Source organism: Vidua macroura, chromosome 26, assembly GCF_024509145.1.
Source record: "Vidua macroura isolate BioBank_ID:100142 chromosome 26, ASM2450914v1, whole genome shotgun sequence".
Taxonomy (NCBI): Eukaryota; Metazoa; Chordata; class Aves; order Passeriformes; family Viduidae; genus Vidua; species Vidua macroura.
Window position 1 is genome coordinate 4,826,443 of NC_071596.1, and position 20,222 is coordinate 4,846,664.

The 20,222-nt window shown below is 50.7% G+C and overlaps 2 protein-coding genes across 3 annotated transcripts in view; both read left to right on the top strand.

Moving 5' to 3' along the window:
- CTXN1 (cortexin 1) overlaps positions 1-20,222 on the top strand; it is a 91,475-nt gene that overhangs the window by 47,476 nt on the left and 23,777 nt on the right. The gene's annotated exons all lie outside the window — the stretch shown is intronic.
- TIMM44 (translocase of inner mitochondrial membrane 44) lies at positions 679-19,089 on the top strand. 2 transcript variants are annotated; one of them, XM_053999446.1, is made up of 13 exons: positions 679-737; positions 1,554-1,661; positions 2,109-2,279; positions 2,763-2,843; positions 3,286-3,435; positions 3,810-3,949; positions 4,546-4,631; positions 6,277-6,369; positions 7,988-8,112; positions 9,447-9,497; positions 10,957-11,046; positions 14,347-14,457; positions 17,921-19,089. In XM_053999446.1, the coding sequence occupies exons 1-13, from the start codon at positions 714-716 to the stop codon at positions 18,038-18,040; spliced, it is 1,350 nt and encodes a 449-aa protein (XP_053855421.1). In that variant the 5' UTR covers positions 679-713; the 3' UTR covers positions 18,041-19,089. The 2 variants fall into 2 exon arrangements, with proteins under 2 accessions (XP_053855421.1, XP_053855422.1); XM_053999447.1 differs by having other exon boundaries at positions 2,114-2,279.

The window sequence follows — 20,222 nt, forward strand, 5'->3', positions numbered from 1 at the left end:
TGTTAAATGTTAACACAAAGGTGTGGGGCATGGTGGGGGGCAGGGGGGTTCCCGGTGGGGCCGGGGAAGGTCGGGGGCAGCCCCGGTGAGGACGGGCCGGGTCCGGAGAAGCCCTGGTGGGCCGGGGGAGAATCAGGGACAGCCACGGTAAGCCCGGACCGGGTTCGGAGTAGACCCGGTGGGGCCGGACCGGGTCCGGAGCAGCCTCGGTAAGCCCGGACCGGGTCCGGAGCAGCCCTGGTGGGGCCGGGGACAGCCCCGGTGAAGCCGGTCTGAATCCGGAGCAGCCCTGGTAGGGCCGGAGAGAATCGGGGACAGCCCCGGTAAGCCCGGACCGGGTCCGCAGCAGCCCCGGTGGGGCCGGGCCGGGTCCGGAGCAGCCCCGAATGGGGCCGGGAAGGGTCGGGGACAGCCCCGGTGAAGCCGGACCAGGCCCACAGCAGCCCCGGTGGGGCCGGGCCGGGTCCGGAGCAGCTCCGAATGGGGCCGGGGAGGGTTGGGGACAGCCCCGGTGGGGCCGGGCCGTGTCCGGAGCAGCTCCGAATGGGGCCGGGAAGGGTCGGGGACAGCCCCGGTGGGGCCGGGCCGTGTCCGGAGCAGCCCCGGGGGTCCCGCCCGGTCCCGCCCGGTCCCGCCGTTCGCGGCCACGTGGCGCGGGCGGCGCGCGGCAGTGACGTCACGGCGCGGCGGCGGTCACGGGGGCGCGCGGGGCGATGGCGGCGGCCGGAGGGTGCCGGGTGAGCGCGGGGGCACCGCGGCCGCTCCGCACCGGACGGGACCGGGACGGGACCGGGGCGGGACGGGGACCTGCTCGGGCCGGCGGGGCCAGCGAGCGGCGCGGCGGGGCCCAGCCCGGAGCCGCCGTTCCCTCGCAGCCCGCAGGGCCCCGGCGCTGGCAGCTCCCGGTGGGGACACCCGGCCCCGGCTCCTCGCCCCGCTGCGCGGTCGCTGCTCCCGCCCGGCGCGGCGGGACGGGTCGCGGAGCCGTGTCCCCGGGATTTGGAGGGGTCGAGGCTCCTCCAGCCCAAGCGCTCCGGGCTCCCGGGGCCTCTCTCGGGGTTTCACGGGGGGCGGTTTTGCCGTGAGCGGCGGGAGCCGCGCACGGAGCTCACCCCGAGCCGGAGGGGCCGGGATGAGCCCTTTGTGCCCGGGGTGAAACGAGAGCTTCGGGATTTCTGCTGCCTTCGTGCCTTTGGCCGGGAGCTCTCCTGCCCCGCGCTGTTCCTGAGCGAGCACGGATTTTTTTTCTGGGATTTCCCTGATTTTCCCCTGCTGCGAGCCCTGAGCTCGGCACCGACCCTTTCCAGAGCAGGAATCTGCAGGTTTGACCTCAGCAAGGGCAACAGAACCATCCAGGGATTGTCCTGGGATCTTCCAGAACCGGGGAAAAGCTGTGTTTGGACGAGTTTGCCTAGAAAAAAAAAAAAAAAAACAACTTGTGCTTCTCACGTTTCAGCTCCAGCGCGGATTTGTGCATCCCTGCTGCCCCAAATCCGGGTGCTGGCAGCTCTTGGGTGCTTCCCTGAGCTCCTGCTGTGCTGTTTTCCTTGCAGAAATGTCTCCTCAGTGGCCCGTGGCTGCTCTCCAGGCGTTATCCCATCCCTGCCTTCCCCAGGAGTTCCCTGCACAGGATCAGCAGCCCTGCCCTGGGCACTCCTCAGGTTGGTCCCACCTGAATTTATTCCATTTCCACCCCACAGTGTGTTCCCAGCAGAGTCCTGGCTCTGGGAAGTGGCAATTCCAGGCTGGAAAAATCCACTTTTTACATGGAACTCAAGGAATTTTTGGGGCAGCTGAGGTTGGACAGGGCTTGGAGCAGCCTGGGATAGTGGGAGGTGTCCCTGCCCATGGCAGGGGGTGGAGCTGGATGGGATTTAAAGTCCTCTCAACCCAATCCATCCTGAGATTCCCTGAAATCCATTGGCCACGTGGCTCTTGGGAGGATCAGCTGCTGCTTTTCCAAGCAGCTCCGTGATTTCCACACGTTCAAAAAGCAATCCAGGGGCTTGCCTCAAGCCCATCGAGCTCCTGCCTTCAAAACTTGACTTATTTGAGTCCTGTTTGCTCCAATTCCTTGGGATTCTCCAACATGGAATGGTTTCCTCCAGTCCAGATGCTACTCCTCGGGAGGAAGGAAGGGATTCATCTCAGGTTTTGTGGAGAACATCAAACAGGAGTTAGCCAAGAACAAAGAGATGAAGGAAAGCATTAAAAAATTCCGAGATGAAGCAAAAAAGCTGGAGGAGTCGGATGCGCTGCGGGAAGCCAGGAGGAAATATGTGAGTGTTTGGGTGTTCCCTGCTTTATTTTGTGCTTTATTCCCTGCTTTACTCAGCTTTTGCTGCTCTGAGTGAACATTTCAATCCACAGCTGAACCATTCAGGAGAAGTTCTGCTTGGCTGGAAGCACTCAGTGCTAAATGGATGCCTCAGAATGTTTATTTGTTGGAATGTTTTGGGGGTTTTTTTGTTTGTTTGGTTGGTTTTTTTTAGTGGGAAGTCTTTCCAGCAGACACTTGGCTGCATTTCTGAGCAGATCAAATAATTAGGCATTAAATTAAGCGTCAAATGTTTCTTTTGCCTTGTTCAGAGTGCTCTGAACATGATCATTTGCAAAGCTGAGCTGCTGCTGCTGCTGACTCAGGCCATGAACTCCTGAAATGTTGCTTTTTCTGCCCTCAATTCCAGCCTTAATGGATTGTGCTCCAATCCAAGCTGGGTTTCAGTAGTTTCTGTCTCTTGATTAATGTTCTTTTCCCCCAGAAAACCATTGAATCTGAAACAGTGAAGACCTCAGAAGTGATTAAAAAGAAACTTGAAGAAATAACAGGGACGGTTAAAGAGGTAAAAGGACCTTTCCTCAGGGCAGCTCTGCTGAAGTTGGGCTTTTGAGGGGCTGGAATTGTCATCATTGCTGGCAGGTGCTGCTGTTCCTGCAGCTTTTAAAACCAGAGGTGTTCATAAAATAACGCATTGGGAGTGGTCAGAGGAAACCCAGCCTGGGATTCCCCTGGGATCTGGGGGATGGAGAAGAGAGAGACCCCACCTGCAGCCTTGGGAGCCCAAAATAAGGTCCTGGAGCTGCTGGAGAGAGTCCAGAGGAGATCCCAGAGCTGCTCCCAGGGCTGGAGCCCCTCTGGGGAGAGCTGGGGGTGCTCACCTGGAGAGGAGAAGCTCCAGGGAGAGCTCAGAGCCCCTTGCAGGGCCTGAAGGGGCTCCAGGAGAGCTGGAGAGGGGCTGGGGGTAAGGGATGGAGCTGCAATGACCTTTCCCTTTTCCCTTGCAGAGTCTGGATGAGGTCAGCAAGAGTGACCTGGGCAGGAAGATCAAGGAGGGGGTGGAGGAAGCTGCCAAAACGGCCAAACAATCTGCAGAGTCTGTGACCAGGGGAGGGGAGAAGCTGGGCAGGACTGCAGCCTTCAAAGCCATCTCCCAGGTACTGCTCCCTGAGCTCCCAGGGCGTCCAGAGCCTCGGGAGTGGCTTTTTGGGGAGCTTTGGGGTGAAATCCAGCAGGTTATGAAATCCAGCAGGCACCTCCCCTGTGAGGTGTGAGCCTGGCAGGGCTGAGCTCCCAGGGAGCTGCGTGGTGCAGGGTTGGAAAATACCCCTCTCCAGAGTGATTTAAACTTCCTTAAATCCCTCTTTTTGCAGGAAATACAGAAAATATCCAATATTTTGTTGCCAAGCTGTGGCTGCCCCATCCCTGGCAGAGCCCAGGGCCTTTTGCTCTCCCAAACCATCACAGGATGGGATTTTTCAGCTTCTGGAAGAGCAATAAATCCACACTAACGGGGCTGTTTTCCTTGCAGGGAGTAGAAACTGTTAAGAAGGAAATAGATGAGAGTGTTTTGGGACAAACGGGTCCCTACAGACGCCCGGAGCGGCTCCGGAAGCGGACGGAATATTCCGGAGAGAGGATTAAAGAGCAGCGAGTGTTTGAAGCCAATGAGTACGTGGGGAATCCTCTGTGGGGGGATATTTCTGTGTGTAAATTGATGGGAAAAGGTAAAAACCAGGTCAGGGATGAAAATGCAGGAGCTGTGGGGTGGGAGCAGCTGGGTCTGGGAGCACGTTCCCAGCAGGAGTGGGTGATCCTGGATCTTCCTGGAAAACTCCAATTCTGAAGGTGAAATTGAATGTTCTGAGGTGAAATTCTGAGCTGAGCATTGTTCTGTGTTCAGTTTTAACTTGGTGCTGCTGGGTGAGGCAGGGCTAAGGCTGAGCTCCTTTTTTTCTGGGCTGCTTTGCTCCTCTGAGTTTGAGTTTTATTTGTCTGGTGCTTTATTTCTCTGGAGCTTTGTTTATCTGATGTTTTATTTATCTGGGGTTTTTATTTGTCTGGTGGATCATTTATGGGGCTGCAATTTATTTTATAATTGATGAGGCCATAATTTATCTGGTACTTGAGCTCATCATTCCTGTGCTGTCTCAGCCTCAGTGATGCCAAGTGCTGCAGGGATATTCCTCAGGGGTGTTGTCTGTATTTGTTACGAGTTAATTTTTCCCAAATATCCACATTTTATCCCTGTTTTCTGCCCTCTCTAGGGAAGCCATGGGCATGGTGCTGCATAAAGACTCCAAGTGGTACCAGCAGTGGAAAGATTTCAAGGACAACAACGTGGTTTTCAACAGTGAGTTGAGCACATTCCCTTCCCAGCCCTGCTCCCTCCTGGGCTCTCCAGCCCCAACAAATCCCAAATTCTCACCTTTCTCTGTGGGCTTGGAGCCAGTGGAGGGAGGGAGGCAGAGCTGGGAGCTTCTCCAGGCTGCTCCATCTGTGCTGCAGCCCCTCCTGTGCTGGGAGCAGTCCCTGCTCCAGGGCACCAAACCCTGCTCAGAGGGAGCTGAACTCCCTCTGGGTTTCCTGTTCTTCCCTCCCCAGCTTTGTTTTGGCACCAGGGAGAGGGAAAGCAGCTCAGCTCCTGCCCAGCTGCAGCTTAAAACAAGGAAAATCCTGAAAAACCGAGGCAGTTTCACACAACTTCCAAATTGGTGAAACACTTAAAAAAAAAAAATAAATCCTGTGATCTCTTTGGAGTGTAAAACTGACCTTTGATATCACCTGAGGTTGTTCCCAGTGCAAACGCCCTGAATACAATCCCAGAAAAGCCCTCCAGGACCTTTGAGTCCAACCTGTCCCTGTCCCCACCTTGTCACCCCCAGGTGACACCTCCAGGGATGGACACTCCACCAGTTGGAGCAAATCCTGAATTTGCTCATTGCATTGCATAAATACCATTCCCAGAGGTGTTAAATCTGAGTGTTAGCAGAGGAGGAGTTACTGAGAGATCAGAATATTGTGGGGAAAAGGGGAGAAAAATGAGGAGAAAAATGAGGAGAAAAATGAGGAATAAAATGGGAAGAAAAATGAGGAATAAAATGGGGAGAAAAGGGGGAAGAAAATGAGGAGAAAAATAGGGAAAAATGGGGAGAAAAATGAAATGAGGAAAAAAATGGGGAGAAAAATGGGGAATAAAATGAAGAGAAAAATGAGGAATAAAATGGGAAGAAAAATGAGGAATAAAATGAGGAGAAAAATGGGGAATAAAATGAGGAATAAAATGAGGAGAAAAATAGGGAATAAAATGGGGAGAAAAATGAGGAATAAAATGAGGAGAAAATGAGGAATAAAATGGGGAAGAAAATGGGGAGAAAAATAGGGAAAAAATGGGGAGAAAAATGAGGAATGAAATGGGGAGAAAAATGAGGAATAAAATGAGGAATAAAATGGGAAGAAAAATGAGCAATAAAATGGGGAGAAAATGGGGATAAAAATAGGGAGAAAAATTAGGAATTAAATGGGGAGAAAAATGAGGAATCAAACGGGGAGAAAAATGGGAAATAAAATGGGGAGAAAAATGGGGAATAAAATGGGAAGAAAAATGGGGAATAAAATGAGGAGAAAAATGAGGAAGAAAATGGGGAAGAAAATGGGGAATAAAATGGGGAGAAAAATGAGGAATAAAATGGGGGGAAAAACGGGGAATAAAATGAAGAGAAAATGAGGAATAAAATGGGAAGGAAAATGGGGAGAAAAAAGGGGAATGAAATGGGGAAGAAAATGGGGAGAAAAAAGGGGAATAAAATGGGGGGGGGGAAATGGGGAAGAAAATGGGGAGAAAAATGAGGAAGAAAATGGGGATACAAATGGGGAATAAAATGGGGAGAAAACCAACTCCCAGCTGGCGCCTGGTGCTGAACAAAGGGACTGGGGAGAGGTTGGAGGCCTGGCTGGGGCTGAGCTGGGGCGCTCTGAGCTCTCTGTTCCCCTGGCAGGGTTCTTCGAGATGAAGATGAAGTACGACGAGAGCGACAACGCCTTCATCCGAGCGTCGCGCGCCGTCACCGACCGCGTCACCGACCTCATAGGTACAGGGGACACCCCCAGCTGCTCCTGCAGGGCCCCTGGCCCTGCTCCTGCTCCTGCTCCCGGGGCTGCCAGCCCTGGGCACGTCCCAGAGCTCTGCAGCACGCCCGTGGGTCGTGGAGGACAATCCTTGGGGTCCAGCTCGGGTTGAGCTTCAAGGCTGGAATCGTTCCCAGGGTGACTTTTCTTCCTTCTGCTCTGTCACCAGAGCTCTGTCCCTTTTCCTGGTGACTTTTCCTCCCTCTGCTCTGTCACCAGAGCTTTGTCCCCTTTTCCTGGTGACTTTTCCTCCCTCTGCTCTGTCACCAGAGCTCTGTCTCTATTTGGTTACTTTTTCTCTTTGCTCTGTCACCAGAGCTTTGTCCCCTTTTCCTGGTGACTTTTCCTCTCTGCTCTGTCACCAGAGCTGTGTCCCTGTTTGGTGACTTTTCCTCCCTCTGCTCTGTCACCAGAGCTCTGTCCCTGTTTGGTGACTTTTCCCTCTCTCTGCTCTCTCACCAGAGCTTTGTCTCTATTTGGTTACTTTTTCTCTTTGCTCTGTCACCAGAGCTCTGTCCCCATTTCTTTTCCTCTCTCTGCTCTGTCCCTGTTTGGTGACTTTTCTTCCTTCTCCTTTGTCATCAGAGCTGTGTCCCTTTTCCTGGTGACTTTTCCTCTCTGCTCTGTCACCAGAGCTCTGTCCCTTTTCCTGTTAACTTTTCCTCTCTGCTCTATCACCAGAGCTGTGTCTTCATATCCTGGTGATTTTTCCTCTCTGCTCTGTCACCAGAGCTCTGTCCCCATTTCCTGATGACTTTTCCTCTCTGCTCTGTCACCAGAGCTCTGTCCCTGTTTCCTGTTAACTTTTCTTCTCTGCTCTATCACCAGAGCTGTGTCTTCATATCCTGGTGATTTTTCCTCTCTGCTCTGTCACCAGAGCTGTGTCCCTGTTTGGTGACTTTTCCTCTCTCAGCTCTGTCCCTGTTTGGTGACTTTTCCCCTCTCTGCTCTGTCACCAGAGCTCTGTCCCTTTTCCTGGTGACTTTTCCTCTCTCTGCTCTGTCACCAGAGCTCTGTCCCTGTTTGGTGACTTTTCCTCTCTTTGCTCTGTCACCAGAGCTTTGTCCCCATTTCCTGGTGACTTTTCCTCTCTGCTCTATCACCAGAGCTGTGTCTTCATATCCTGGTGATTTTTCCTCTCTGCTCTGTCACCAGAGCTGTGTCCCTGTTTGGTGACTTTTCCTCTCTCAGCTCTGTCCCTGTTTGGTGACTTTTCCCCTCTCTGCTCTGTCACCAGAGCTCTGTCCCCTTTTCCTGGTGACTTTTCCTCTCTCTGCTCTGTCACCAGAGCTCTGTCCCTTTTCCTGGTGACTTTTCCTCTCTCTGCTCTGTCCCTGTTTGGTGACTTTTCCTCTCTTTGCTCTGTCACCAGAGCTTTGTCCCCATTTCCTGTTAACTTTTCCTCTCTGCTCTATCACCAGAGCTGTGTCTTCATATCCTGGTGATTTTTCCTCTCTGCTCTGTCACCAGAGCTCTGTCCCCTTTTCCTGGTGACTTTTCCTCTCTGCTCTGTCACCAGAGCTCTGTCCCTTTTCCTGGTGCTGGTGGCAGTGCCAGCAGCCCACTGAGATGTTTTTGCAGGGGGATTGTTCTCCAAGACAGAAATGTCTGAGGTGCTGACAGAGATCCTCAAGGTGGATCCCTCCTTTGACAAGGATCGCTTCCTGAAGCAGTGTGAGCGGGACATCATCCCCAACGTCCTGGAGGTGACTCAGCAGCCATTGCTTCCCTTCATTTTCCCCTTTATTACCCCTTGGAAATTTTTTTTTTTTACTTTTCCATTGCTAAAATCAAAAGTTGGGAGAGGATTTGCTTCTCCAGCTTTGCACAGAACTTTGGGAGAGGAATTGGATCCCACATTTGGGTTCAAACCGTGGGATAATAAATGATTTTTCTGGCCTGGAAAACAGCAAATGAGGGAAGTGGGGGAGCAAATGGTGATAGCAGAGGGATAAGGGAAGGAATTTGGGATGTGATCTGGGATTTGGGAAGAGCAGCAAGTTGTGACCAGTGGTTCAGTGGTCATGGAAGTGTCTGGAATTTGAGGTTTTTAGGGACTCAGAGTGATGAGAGATGTGACTGTAAATGGGTGTGGGTCCCTGTCACCCTGTCACTGCAGCAGGAAAGACAGAGGGAATTTGGGATTGGAAATAGAGCAGGAATTGTTCTGAATTTGGGATTGGAAATAGAGCAGGAATTGTTCTGAATTCAGGACTGGAAATAGAGCAGGAATTGTTCTGAAATTGGGATTGGAAATGGAGCAGAAATTGTTCTGAATTTGGGATTGGAAACAGAGCAGGAATTGTTCTGAATTAGGAATTTGAATTAAAGCAGGAATTATTCTGAATTAGGAATTTGAATTAAAGCAGGAATTATTCTGAATTTGGGATTTGAAATAGAGCAGGAATTGTTCTGAATTCAGGATTGGAAATAGAGCAGGAATTGTTCTGAATTCAGGATTGGAAATAGAGCAGGAACTGTTCTGAATTTGGGATTGGAAATTGAGCAGGAATTATTCTGAATTAGGAATTTGAATTAAAGCAGGAATTGTTCTGAATTCAGGATTGGAAATAGAGCAGGAATTGTTCTGAATTCAGGATTGGAAATAGAGCAGGAATTGTTCTGAGAGACTTGGGAGAGACTGAAAAAACTGGGGCTTGAGGAGCCAAACCTGGGATTCTTCCATTCCTTCTGTGCCCTGAATTTTTCAGTGTGGAGAATTGCAGCTCTGCTCCTGTTTGATCCCAGGATTTCTGAGCCCTGGGAACTCTGCTGCCTCTGTGGCAGGTTGAACAGGGAGATTTAATGGGAAGGTTCAGCTGGGAGCTTTAAGAGAGTTTTAATTATCCAAAGATTTATATCCCTTGGCTTCAACTCCTGTGTTTTTATAGAAATCCTTTTTGCTGTTCCCCTTTGCAGCTCCAATTTCCCCCCAGAGTCCCAGCAAATGTGGGATTTTAAGGTGTTTTGGTGCAGGAAGGGCTGATTGGTCCCACTTGGGTATAGGAGGAGCTTTAAAATGTTCTGATTTCCTCCTCAGGCTCTGATCTCCGGAGAGCTCGACATCCTCAAGGACTGGTGCTATGAGGCCGTGAGTGAAGCTCCCAAAAATTCCCCAAAGCTTGGGATTCTCCCTTGAAAATGGGGTTATTTTGAGGGGTTGGAATTCAGGGAATTCCTAAAAGCAGAGCCTTTCCTGACAGTGTTGGTGGGCTTTTATTTGGATCTTCATTCCTCCAAAATTATTGTGCTGTAAAATCCAAAATAATTCTGCTCTTCCAAATCCAAAATAATTCAAGAGCTGAATTTCTTCAAGTGAATTCCCCACCAGCAGAGGGCTGGGAGAGCCAATTTTTTCAATTTAATAAATCCTGATGAGCTTTTTTTTGGGTTTTTTTTTTTTGTTTTTGTTTTTTTTTTTTGTTTTTTTTGGTTTTTTTTTTTTTTTTGGGTAACAATAATCCAGTCTGAAAGCAAAGAATCTTCCCTGCTTCCAGCAGGGAAAGACACCTTGGATTGCTCTGGAGGGAAGCAGCAGCTTCCCTGCAGTTTGTGAGCCCAAAATCAAACATTCCCAAGGCACCTGGAATGGGGAATGAAGCTCCAAGTCAAGAGAAACCAGATAAGCCAGGGGAGGAAATGGGAATCTTATCCTGGGGGATAAAATCTTTTCATGGATCCCACGGGTGCTGAGATGGTGATTCTGATACTGAATTCCCTCTTTTCCCCTGTTTTTCCTTCCTTTTCCCTGCTTTTCCTTCATTTTCCCTGTTTCTCCTTGTTTTATCTTGCTTTTCCCTGCTTTTCCTGGCTTTTCCTTTATTTCCCCTTTATTTCCCCTTCTTTTCCCATCTTTTTTCCCTTCTTTTCCTGGCTTTTCCTTCCTTTTCCCCACTTTTCCTTTATTTTCCTTTATTTTCCCTGCTTTTCCCTTCTTTTCCCTGCTTTTCCCTGTTTTTCCATTATTTTCCCTGTTTTTCTCTTCATTTTCCCTGCTTTTCCGTGTTTTATCTTGCTTTTCCTTTATTTCCCCTTCTTTTCCCTTCTTTTTTCCTTTCTTTTCCCTTCTTTTCCCTTCTTTCCCCTTCTTTTCCCTTCTTTTTTCCTTTCTTTTCCCTTCTTTTCCCTGCTTTTCCCTGTTTTTTCCATTATTTTCTCTGCTTTTCCCTTCTTTTCCCTGCTTTTCCCCATTTTTCCATTATTTTCCCTGTTTTTCACTTCTTTTCCCTGCTTTTCCTTGCTTTTCCCTGTTCCTGCTGTTCAGTCCAGTTGTGAGTCCCTCAGCTCTCAGGTGCTCTCAGTCCCTCACATTCTGCCCAGGAAAAGTGGGATTTTTAGTGGGATTTTTGTGAATTTTGTGAATCCCAAAGCATTTTCTGCAATTCTTTAACCCCTTCCTTCAGCACATTTACAAAAAATGTGACTTTTTCTCGTGGAGTTTTTTTTTTTTTTTTTGAAAATTCCTTTTTTTTTTTTTTTTTTTTTTTTTTTTTTTGATGGTGACAGAACAATTCCAAACAATTCCCAACCCAAATTTGTTCATCCCTCAGACCTACAGCCAGCTGGCCCATCCCATCCAGCAGGCCAAAGCCTTGGGGCTCCAGTTCCATTCCAGGATCCTGGACATCGACAACATCGACGTGAGTTCCCTGCCCAGGTTCTCCTTTGGGGGAGGAATTCAACTCATGGGCTCAGCAGGGCTTTTTTTAGGGTCAGGAAGATTGGAAAAATCCTCCAGGATCATCAAATCCAACCTTCTTGGCTCTGAATGCTGGGTTGGAATTCTGGGGTTTGGAATTTCTGCTCCCAGAGGGGAAATCCCAGTGCTGGAAGGGAAAATCCCAATGCTGGAAAGGAAAATCCCAGTGCTGGAAGGGAAATCCCATTGCTGGAAGGGAAATCCTATAACTGGAAGGGAAAATCCCATTGCTGGAAGGGAAATCCCATAACTGGAAGGGAAAATCCCATTACTGGAAGGGAAAATCCCATTGCTGGAAGGGAAATTCCAGTGCTGGAAGGGAAATCCCATTGCTGGAAGGGAAATCCCATAACTGGAAGGGAAAATCCCAGTGCTGGAAGGGAAATCCCATAACTGGAAGGGAAAATCCCATTGCTGGAAGGGAAAATCCCATTGCTGGAAGGGAAAATCCCATTGCTGGAAGGGAAAATTCCAGTGCTGGAAGGGAAAATTCCAGTGCTGGAAGGGAAATCCCATAACTGGAAGGGAAAATCCCAATGCTGGAATGCAAATCCCATAACTGGAAGGGAAAATCCCAGTGCTGGAAGGGAAATCCCATTGCTGGAAGGGAAAATCCCATTGCTGGAAAGGAAAATCCCATTGCTGGAAGGGAAAATTCCAGTGCTGGAAGGGAAATCCCATAACTGGAAGGGAAATCCCATTACTGGAAGGGAAATCCCATAACTGGAAGGGAAATCCCATAACTGGAAGGGAAAATCCCAGTGCTGGAAGGGAAAATCCCATTGCTGGAAAGGAAATCCCAGTGCTGGAAGGGAAATCCCATAACTGGAAGGGAAAATCCCATTGCTGGAAGGGAAAATCCCATTGCTGGAAAGGAAATCCCAGTGCTGGAAGGGAAATCCCATAACTGGAAGGGAAAATCCCAGTGCTGGAAGGGAAAATTCCAGTGCTGGAAAGGAAAATCCCAGTGCTGGAAGGGAAATCCCATAACTGGAAGGGAAATCCTATAACTGGAAAGGAAAATCCCATTACTGGAAGGGAAAATCCCATTGCTGGAAGGGAAATTCCAGTGCTGAAAGGGAAATCCCATTGCTGGAAGGGAAATCCCATAACTGGAAGGAAAATCCCATTGCTGGAAGGGCAATCCCATAACTGGAAGGGCTTTAAGGTCCTCCCCACCCAAACCAGGGATCCTGGGCTGACTTGGCCGCGTTCCAGGCGCCTTTCGGGAGGAGCTGGAGCTGTCCCTGCCCCAGGGAAGGAGGGCTGGGAATTCTGTCCCAGCCCTGAGGAACAATCCCACGGGGTGCTGGGGGGTTTTCGATGGCATCTCAAATACCTTGGAAATGGAGCTAGGCTTGGCTTCGGGTGAAAAGCTGGGTTTGATTTCCTAAGGAATCGAGCTCCAGGTGTGGATTGGGATGGAGCTCATTCCCTGGGATCAGGCACGGGGACGTTGCAGAGCTGTTGAAATTCCCTCAGGGAACAGGAAAATCACCCTATAAATAAATTTATTCCTTTGTGACACAGCCCAGCCTTGTCCTGCTGCTGCTTCCTTTATTAGGGATCAACCAGAAATGTTTGGGAACATTTCAAAAGAGGAAAATCCTGCTGTCCTCAATCCCCTGTGATTCTTTTTTGGGGCAGCACAGGCAGGAATTCCTGAGCTAAAAAGCAGCAGAACATTCCATGGCATCCTGCATTCCCACAAAAAAAACCAAAAAAAAAGGGATGCAAGAGATGTCCCACAATGGGCAGAAAGAGATTTCTGAGTTTTTAAAAGAAAAAAAAAAAAAAAAAAGCTGAATTTTGAATTTCCACTCTTCTTGCATTCCAGTAAATAAAGTCTTTAAATATTTAATGGAATGGTCTGGGAATAGAGGGGGGAAAAAAATCTGGCAAATAAAAGGTTCCCACCTTGAAGTCTTCCTGGTACAGTTTTTGTCTGGTTCAGAACAACTTCCTGGCAAAAACTGCTCTAAAAGCAGGAGAAAAGGCTCTGTCTGATCCTTGTGGGTCCCTTCCAGCTCAGGATGTTCCAATTCCAAGCATTTCCTTCAGAAAATTCCGGGTTTTTTTTTGGAGAGCAGGGAGTCTTTGATTTTGCTTTCTAATTGGAAATAACGGAGCAGAGCTCGTTCCCATTTCCCAGATTTATGGACTTGGGAAAATAATGAAAAAATCCACGACAGTTTGGGGAAAGCTTTGAAAGTTCCCAAGGTTTTACTTGGAATTTTTTTTTTTTTTTGGGAAAGAGCTTTTCCATCATGTCAGAATAATGGAATTGATGTGATTGAACAGCCAGGGGGGAGCTGGGAGTGTCCGGGGTGGTGGGAGCTCTTCCAGCCTGGGACAGGTTTGGGGTCTGGGACACGTTTAGGATCTGGACACGTTTGGGGTCTGGACGTGTTTGGGATGTGGGACTCATTTGGGATCTGGGACACGTTTGGGATGTGGGACACGTTTGGGGTCTGGGACAGGTTTGGAGTCGGACAGATTTGGGGTCTGGGACATGTTTGGGATGTGGGACAGGTTTGGGGTCAGGGAGATGTTTGGGATCTGGGACACATTTGGGGTCTGGGACACATTTGGGGTCTGGACACGTTTGGGATGTGGGACACGTTTGGGATCTGGGACACATTTGAGATTTGGGACATTTTTGGGATCTGGGACATGTTTGGGATCTGGACATCTTTGGGATCTCCTGCTGCAGCTCCTGCAGACCCTGCAGGAATGGGGTGATCCTGGAGCTGGGAGTCTCTGGGGTGGTGGGAACTCTTCCAGCCTGGGACATGTTTGGGGTCTGGGACATGTTTGGGATCTGGGACACATTTGAGGTTCAGGACATTTTTGGGATGTGGGACACGTTTGGGGTCTGGGACATGTTTGAGATGTGGGATAGGTTTGGGGTCTGGGACACGTTTGGGGTCTGGACACGTTTGGGATCTGGGACACATTTGAGATTTGGGACATTTTTGGGATCTGGGACATGTTTGGGATCTGGACGTGTTTGGGATGTGGGACTCATTTGGGATCTGGGACATATTTGGGGTCTGGGACATATTTGGGGTCTGGGACACATTTGGGATCTGGACACCTTTGGGATCTCCTGCTGCAGCTCCTGCAGACCCTGCAGGAATGGGGTGATCCTGGAGCTGGGAGTCTCTGGGGTGGTGGGAACTCTTCCGTGACCCTACAGGAATGGGGTGCTGGATCTCCACGGAATTCTCTGTCCCTGCAGCTGGCCATGGGGAAGATGATGGAGCAGGGGCCAGTGCTGATCATCACCTTCCAGGCCCAGGTGGTGATGGTCATCAAGAACCACCAAGGGGAGGTGGTAGAAGGGGACCCGGTGAGTGGGGACACGTTTGGGGCCAGGGACGCGTTTGGGGTCTGGGTCACATTTGGGGTTTGAGATATGTTTGGGGTCAGGGACACATTTGGGGTCTGAGATATATTTGGGGTCTGGGTCACATTTGGGGTTTGAGATATGTTTGGGGTCAGGGACACATTTGAGGTCTGGGATGTGTTTGGGATCTGGGCACGTTTGGGGTCTGGGACAAGTTTGGGATTCGAAACATGTTTGGGGTCAGGGAGATTTTTGGGATCTGGAAACATTTGGGGTCTGAGATATATTTGGGGTCAGGGACACATTTGAGGTCTGGGACGTGTTTGGGGGCTGGGACATGTGTGGGATCTGGGCATGTTTGGGGTCTGGGACACATTTGGAGTCTGGGACAAGTTTGGGATTTGAAACATGTTTGGGGTCAGGGAGATGTTTGGGATCTGAACTCTTTTGGGATCTGGGACATGTTTGGGATGTGGGACACATTTGAGGTCTGGGACACGTTTGGGATCTGGGACACGTTTGGGATCTGGGATATGTTTGGGATCTGGGACGTGTTCTGGGGTCTGGACACGTTTGGGATCTCGCAGTGCAGCTCCAGCTCCATCCCATTCCCACCTCTCCCTGCTGGGTTTTCCTTTCCCGAAGGGCGCTGGCAGAGCTGAGCCCTCTGGCAAAGGGGGTGGGAGCAGAGTTGAGTCACTGGATGGAAAAAAACCCCAAATGCTCCCCACACTGCACAGAAAATGCCTTAATTCCATGAAAATCCCACAGGGAACGCCCACCCCTGCCTGGAGCTCGGGCTCTGGGAGGTTCTTAGGGAGCAGGGAATGATCTGGGCAGCAAATCCCTGGGAATCCCTGGAGTGCCCTGGGAATCCTTGGAGTGCCCTGGGAATCCCTGGCACTTTCTGGAATGCCCTGGGAATCCCTGGAATGCCTGGGAATCCCTGGAATGTCCTGGGAATCCCTGGAATGCCCTGGGAATCCCTGGAATGCCTGGGAATCCTTGGAGTGCCCTGGGAATCCCTGGCACCTCCTGGAATGTCCTGGGAATCCCTGGAGTGCCCTGGGAATCCCTGGAATGTCCTGGGAATCCTTGGAGTGCCCTGGGAATCCCTGGCACCTTCTGGAATGCCCTGGGAATCCCTGGAATGCCCTGGGAATCCCTGGCACTTTCTGGAATGCCGTGGGAATCCCTGGAATGCCTGGGAATCCCTGGAAAATCCTGGGAATCCCTGGAATGTCCTGGGAATCCTTGGAGTGCCCTGGGAATCCCTGGCACCTCCTGGAATGTCCTGGGAATCCCTGGAGTGCCCTGGGAATCCCTGGAATGCCCTGGGAATCCCTGGCACTTTCTAGAATCCCTGGAATATCCTGGGAATCCCTGGAATGTCCTGGGAATCCCTGGCACCTCCTGGAGTGCCCTGGGCTGGCCTTGGTGCTCTTCCCTCCTGGGTGATTCCAAGCTGAGCCTGGCCCATGGAATTCTCTGTTCCCAGAGTTTGTGGCAGCAGCTGGAGGAGGTTCCTGGAGATATTTCTCTCTCCAGGAATAATAATAAAAATGATAATAATGATAATAATAATGATAATAATAATAATAAACAATAAAATAATGGTGTCATATTGATATTATAATTTCATTATCATTTAATTATAATGATACTTTAAATTTACACAATTACTAAAATATATAAAATTATAATTTAATTATGAATCTATTAGAATTTCATTATAAATTAATTTTAATTTAATTTTAATTATAAATTTAGTTATTATTATTATTATTATTATTATTATTATTATTATTATTATTATTATTATTACTATTATATGATTTACTACTACTACTACTACTATTATATATTTTTTCTCTCCAGGCAGCTCCAGCCTGTCCTGGGCTTCAGTGGCTCAGTGACACCTCATGGGGACAGTGCTGGAGCTGCCACTTCCCAGCACATTTTCCTTGGAATTAAGAGAGGCATTTCACAAATATTGGCTTTTGCAATCCTGGATTTTGGTGCAGGCTGGAAAATTGGGATTCATTTGAATGATGGGGCTCATCTGGGCTGATTCACAAGCAGGGCAGGAAGAGCTGATCCAGTGATTCCCTGCATGAAATTCCTGCATTCCTGGCAGATAAATATTGATGGGATAATTATTGAACAGGATATCAAAGTCCCTTTGCTGTCGGATTCCTCCGGAGCTGCAATAAATCAGGGAGAGGAATTCAAATTCTGCAGCGGAACCCAAAGCTCGGCTTTAATCAAGAGCCTGGCCTTGGGTGGAAGTGCTGAGCAGCTCCTGGACACTGACACGGGAGGTTTAGGGAGAGGGGAGCCCAAATCCCCGGAGCTTTGGGGCTGGAAGGAGCTCGAAGGATTTGGGTTTTGGGCTTGGAAGGAGCTCAAAGGATTTGGGTTTTGGGGTTGGAAAGAGCTTGAAGGATTTGGGTTTTGGGCTTGGAAGGAGCTCAAAGGATTTGGGTTTTGGGGTTGGAAGAACTTTGAAGGATTTGGGTTTTGGGGTTGGAAGGACCTTGAAGAATTGGAGTTTTGGGGATGGAGCTCGAAGGATTTGGGTTCTGGGGTTGGAGCTCAAAGGATTTGGGTTTTGGGCTTGGAAGAACTTGGAAGGATTTGGGTTTTGGGGTTGGAAGGAGCTCGAAGAATTGGAGTTTTGGGGATAGAGCTTGAAGGATTGGAGTTTTAGGGCTGGAAGGAGCTCGAAGGATTTGAGTTTTGGGGTTGGAAGGAGCTCGAAGGATTTGAGTTTTGGGGTTGGATCTCAAAGGATTTGAGTTTTGGGGTTGGAAGGAGCTCAAAGGATTTAAGATTTGGGGTTGGAAAGAGCTTGAAGGATTTGGGTTTTGGGGTAGGAAGGAGCTTGAAGGATTTGAGTTTTGGGATTGGACCTCGAAGGATTTGAGTTTTGGGATTGGAAGAACCTTGAAGGATTTGGGTTTTGGGGTGGAAGAACCTTGAAGGATTTGAGTTTTGGGGTTGGAAGGACCTTGAAGGATTTGAGTTTTGGGATTAGAAGGAGCTTGAAGGATTTGGGTTTTGGAGTTGGAAGGAGCTCGAAGAATTGGAGTTTTGGGGCTGGAACTCAAAGGATTGGAGTTTTGGGGTTGGAAGGAACTCAAGGGATTGGAGTTTTGGGGCTGGAACTCAAAGGATTGGAGTTTTGGGGTTGGAACTAAGAGGATTTGGGTTTTGGGGCTGGAAGGAACTCGAAGGATTTGAGTTTTGGGGTTGGAAGGAGCTTGAAGGATTGGAGTTCTGGGGCTGGAACTCAAAGGATTGGAGTTTTGGGGCTGGAACTCAAAGGATTGGAGTTTTGGGGCTGGAACTCGAAGGATTTGGGTTCTGGGGCTGGAACTCGAAGGATTTGGGTTCTGGGGCTGGAAGGAGCTCAGGGGCCCTGATGGCAGCGTGGCCGTGCCCTGTGACTGGCGTTCTCTGGCAGGACAAGGTGCTGCGGATGCTCTACGTGTGGGCCCTGTGCCGGGACCAGGACGAGCTCAACCCCTACATGGCCTGGAGGCTGCTGGACATTTCCTCCTCCAGCACGGAGCAGGTGCTCTGAGCAGGGCTGGGCTGGGCCCTTCCCACCCCTCTGGAAGCAGCTCCAGCCCACAACTCCCCACGGGGAGGAGTTCCCAAATTTTTGGGATTTTGGGAGAGCTCCCGATTATCCCAATCCCTGAGGAATGGGAATCCCTGCTCGGGAATGTCTGGGACGAGCAGGTGCTGCTTTATCCTCGTGCCTCAGGAGGCTCCTGGGAACCCCACAGAGCTCTCATTCCCACCTGCTGGCACCTTTGGAGATCCTTGGAAAGGTCTTGGAGGAGCTCCTGGCTGCCAAATCTCCTGCCCGGGCTCCAGCCCCGCGTCCCTGCCATGTCTTGCACTTTCCCAAACCAAATACAACCAGGACTTTGCACAAGGAGGTGTTGGATCCTCAGGTTGGTGGTGGGATGGGGCTGATGTTTGAATATCCAGGGGTGAGATTTGTTTATCCACAGCTTGGCAGGGGGAACGTTGTTGGTTCTGGTCACAAAGAGGCACAGCTGCATCCCTTGGGGTGGTGGGGAGAGTGTGGGACAGGAGAGGGAGTGTCTGAGGAGTGGGATTGCTCTGGGAATGCTGAATTTTTCTGTCCCACCCTGTCTCATTCCCAGGAGGAAAGCTGTGCTCCTTGCTCAGCTCTCTGGGCTCATCTGCTCCTCATCCCCACACAGATCCCAGCTCCAGGAGCAGAAACTTCCCCAGTTTGCTGCTGGAGCTTGGGGTGAATTCCCCTTTCAGGCCCAATTTAAAAAATGGGGTTTGAAAATCCCAAATCATGGAAAAAAATCCCCGAATTCAGGTTCCAGTGGGGTTTGGGACCCTCTCCTTCTTGAGCTTCATCCTGCTGGGAGGAAGAGCAGGGGGAATGGCTGAGGGGGAGCAGGAGCTGTGGAATTTGGGCTTCTCCTGGAGGGGTTTGGGGGCTGAGCTGGGGCCAAGGCACCACCTGCCCATGGAAAAGGAGGTTGGGAAAAGATTTGGAGAGGAAATCCAAGGATTGCTGTGGTGCTGAGGGTGAGGCAGGACAGCTCTGCCCTGCCAGTGTGATTAAAGAGAATAATTCCAGTTGTTCCTCTTCTCTTGCGAGTGTCCAGAGCTTTGAACATCCCTGGGCTGAGATACTTTTCCTTGGGATGTGACAGCAGAGGCTGCCCTGAGCCCTTGGAGCATTCCCAGGGTGTGGGGATGCCACATTCCCCGTTTGGATCACCCCCAGGGCAGGCTGGGGGTGGCATGTGGGTCACAACCACCCCAGGGAATGCTGCAGGCTGGGATGAGGGGCTGGAATGCTGGGATGGAGCAAGTCTGGGAAGGGGCTGGAGCCCCAGGAGAGGCTGAGGGAGCTGGGAAGGGGCTCAGCCTGGAGAAAAGGGGGATCAGGGGGGACCTTGTGGCTCTGCACAACTCCTGACAGGAGGGGACAGCCAGGGAGGTCGAGCTCTGCTCCCAGGGGACAGCAGGACAGGAGGGAACAGCCTCAAGCTGTGCCAAGGGGGGGTTAGGTTGGATATTGGGGAAATTCCTTCATGGAAAGGGTTGTAAAGCCCTGGCACAGCTGCCCTGGGCACGGCTGGAGTCCCCACCCCTGGAGGGATTTAAAATCCGTGGGGATGTGGCACTTGGGGACAAGGGCCAGTGGTGGCCTTGGCAGTGCTGGGTTAATGCTCGGGCTCGGTGGCCTTGGAGGCTTTTCCAGCCCTGCTGGAGAAGGGCTGGGGGGGTTCCATGGTTCCGGGGCTGGGCACTGCCAGCCGTGCCCGCAGCTCCATCCCCGGGATGTCTCCGAGCAAAGCGGGGTTGCCATGGGGATGGGGATGCTGGGATGGTGACTCAGAGCTGCTCCCTGCCAGGCTCTGACATCCCGTGGGCTGTTCCCACCCCGGCGTGGGGGGCTCTGAGCCCCCACACCCCCCACACCATCCCCAGGCTGCTCCAAACCTCCAGCCCGGCCTTGGGCACTGCCAGGGATCCAGGGGCAGCCACGGCTGCTCTGGGAATTCCACTCCAAGGCCTCCCCATCCTCAAGGAAGGGTTGGAATGAGATTTTTTTGGCCTCTTCCAACCCAACCCATTCCAGGGTTCTGTGGTGCCACAGCTGCCCCTGGGAAGGCTGAGCCATCCCTCACTGCTACCCCGAGGCATTTGGGACTTTTCCCCAAATCCTGCAGGGCTGGAGTTTGGACAACCAGCACTGCCCT

What these genes read in the sequence shown, in the direction of transcription:
- TIMM44 (XM_053999446.1), top strand. Translation starts at nt 714, where the DNA reads ATGGCGGCGGCCGGAGGGTGCCGG. An exon ending in CTGCCCTGGGCACTCCTCAG is followed by an intron (nt 1,662 to 2,108) that starts GTTGGTCCCACC and finishes GGTTTCCTCCAG; the next exon opens with TCCAGATGCTACTCCTCGGG. An exon ending in TGGACATCGACAACATCGAC is followed by an intron (nt 11,047 to 14,346) that starts GTGAGTTCCCTG and finishes CTGTCCCTGCAG; the next exon opens with CTGGCCATGGGGAAGATGAT.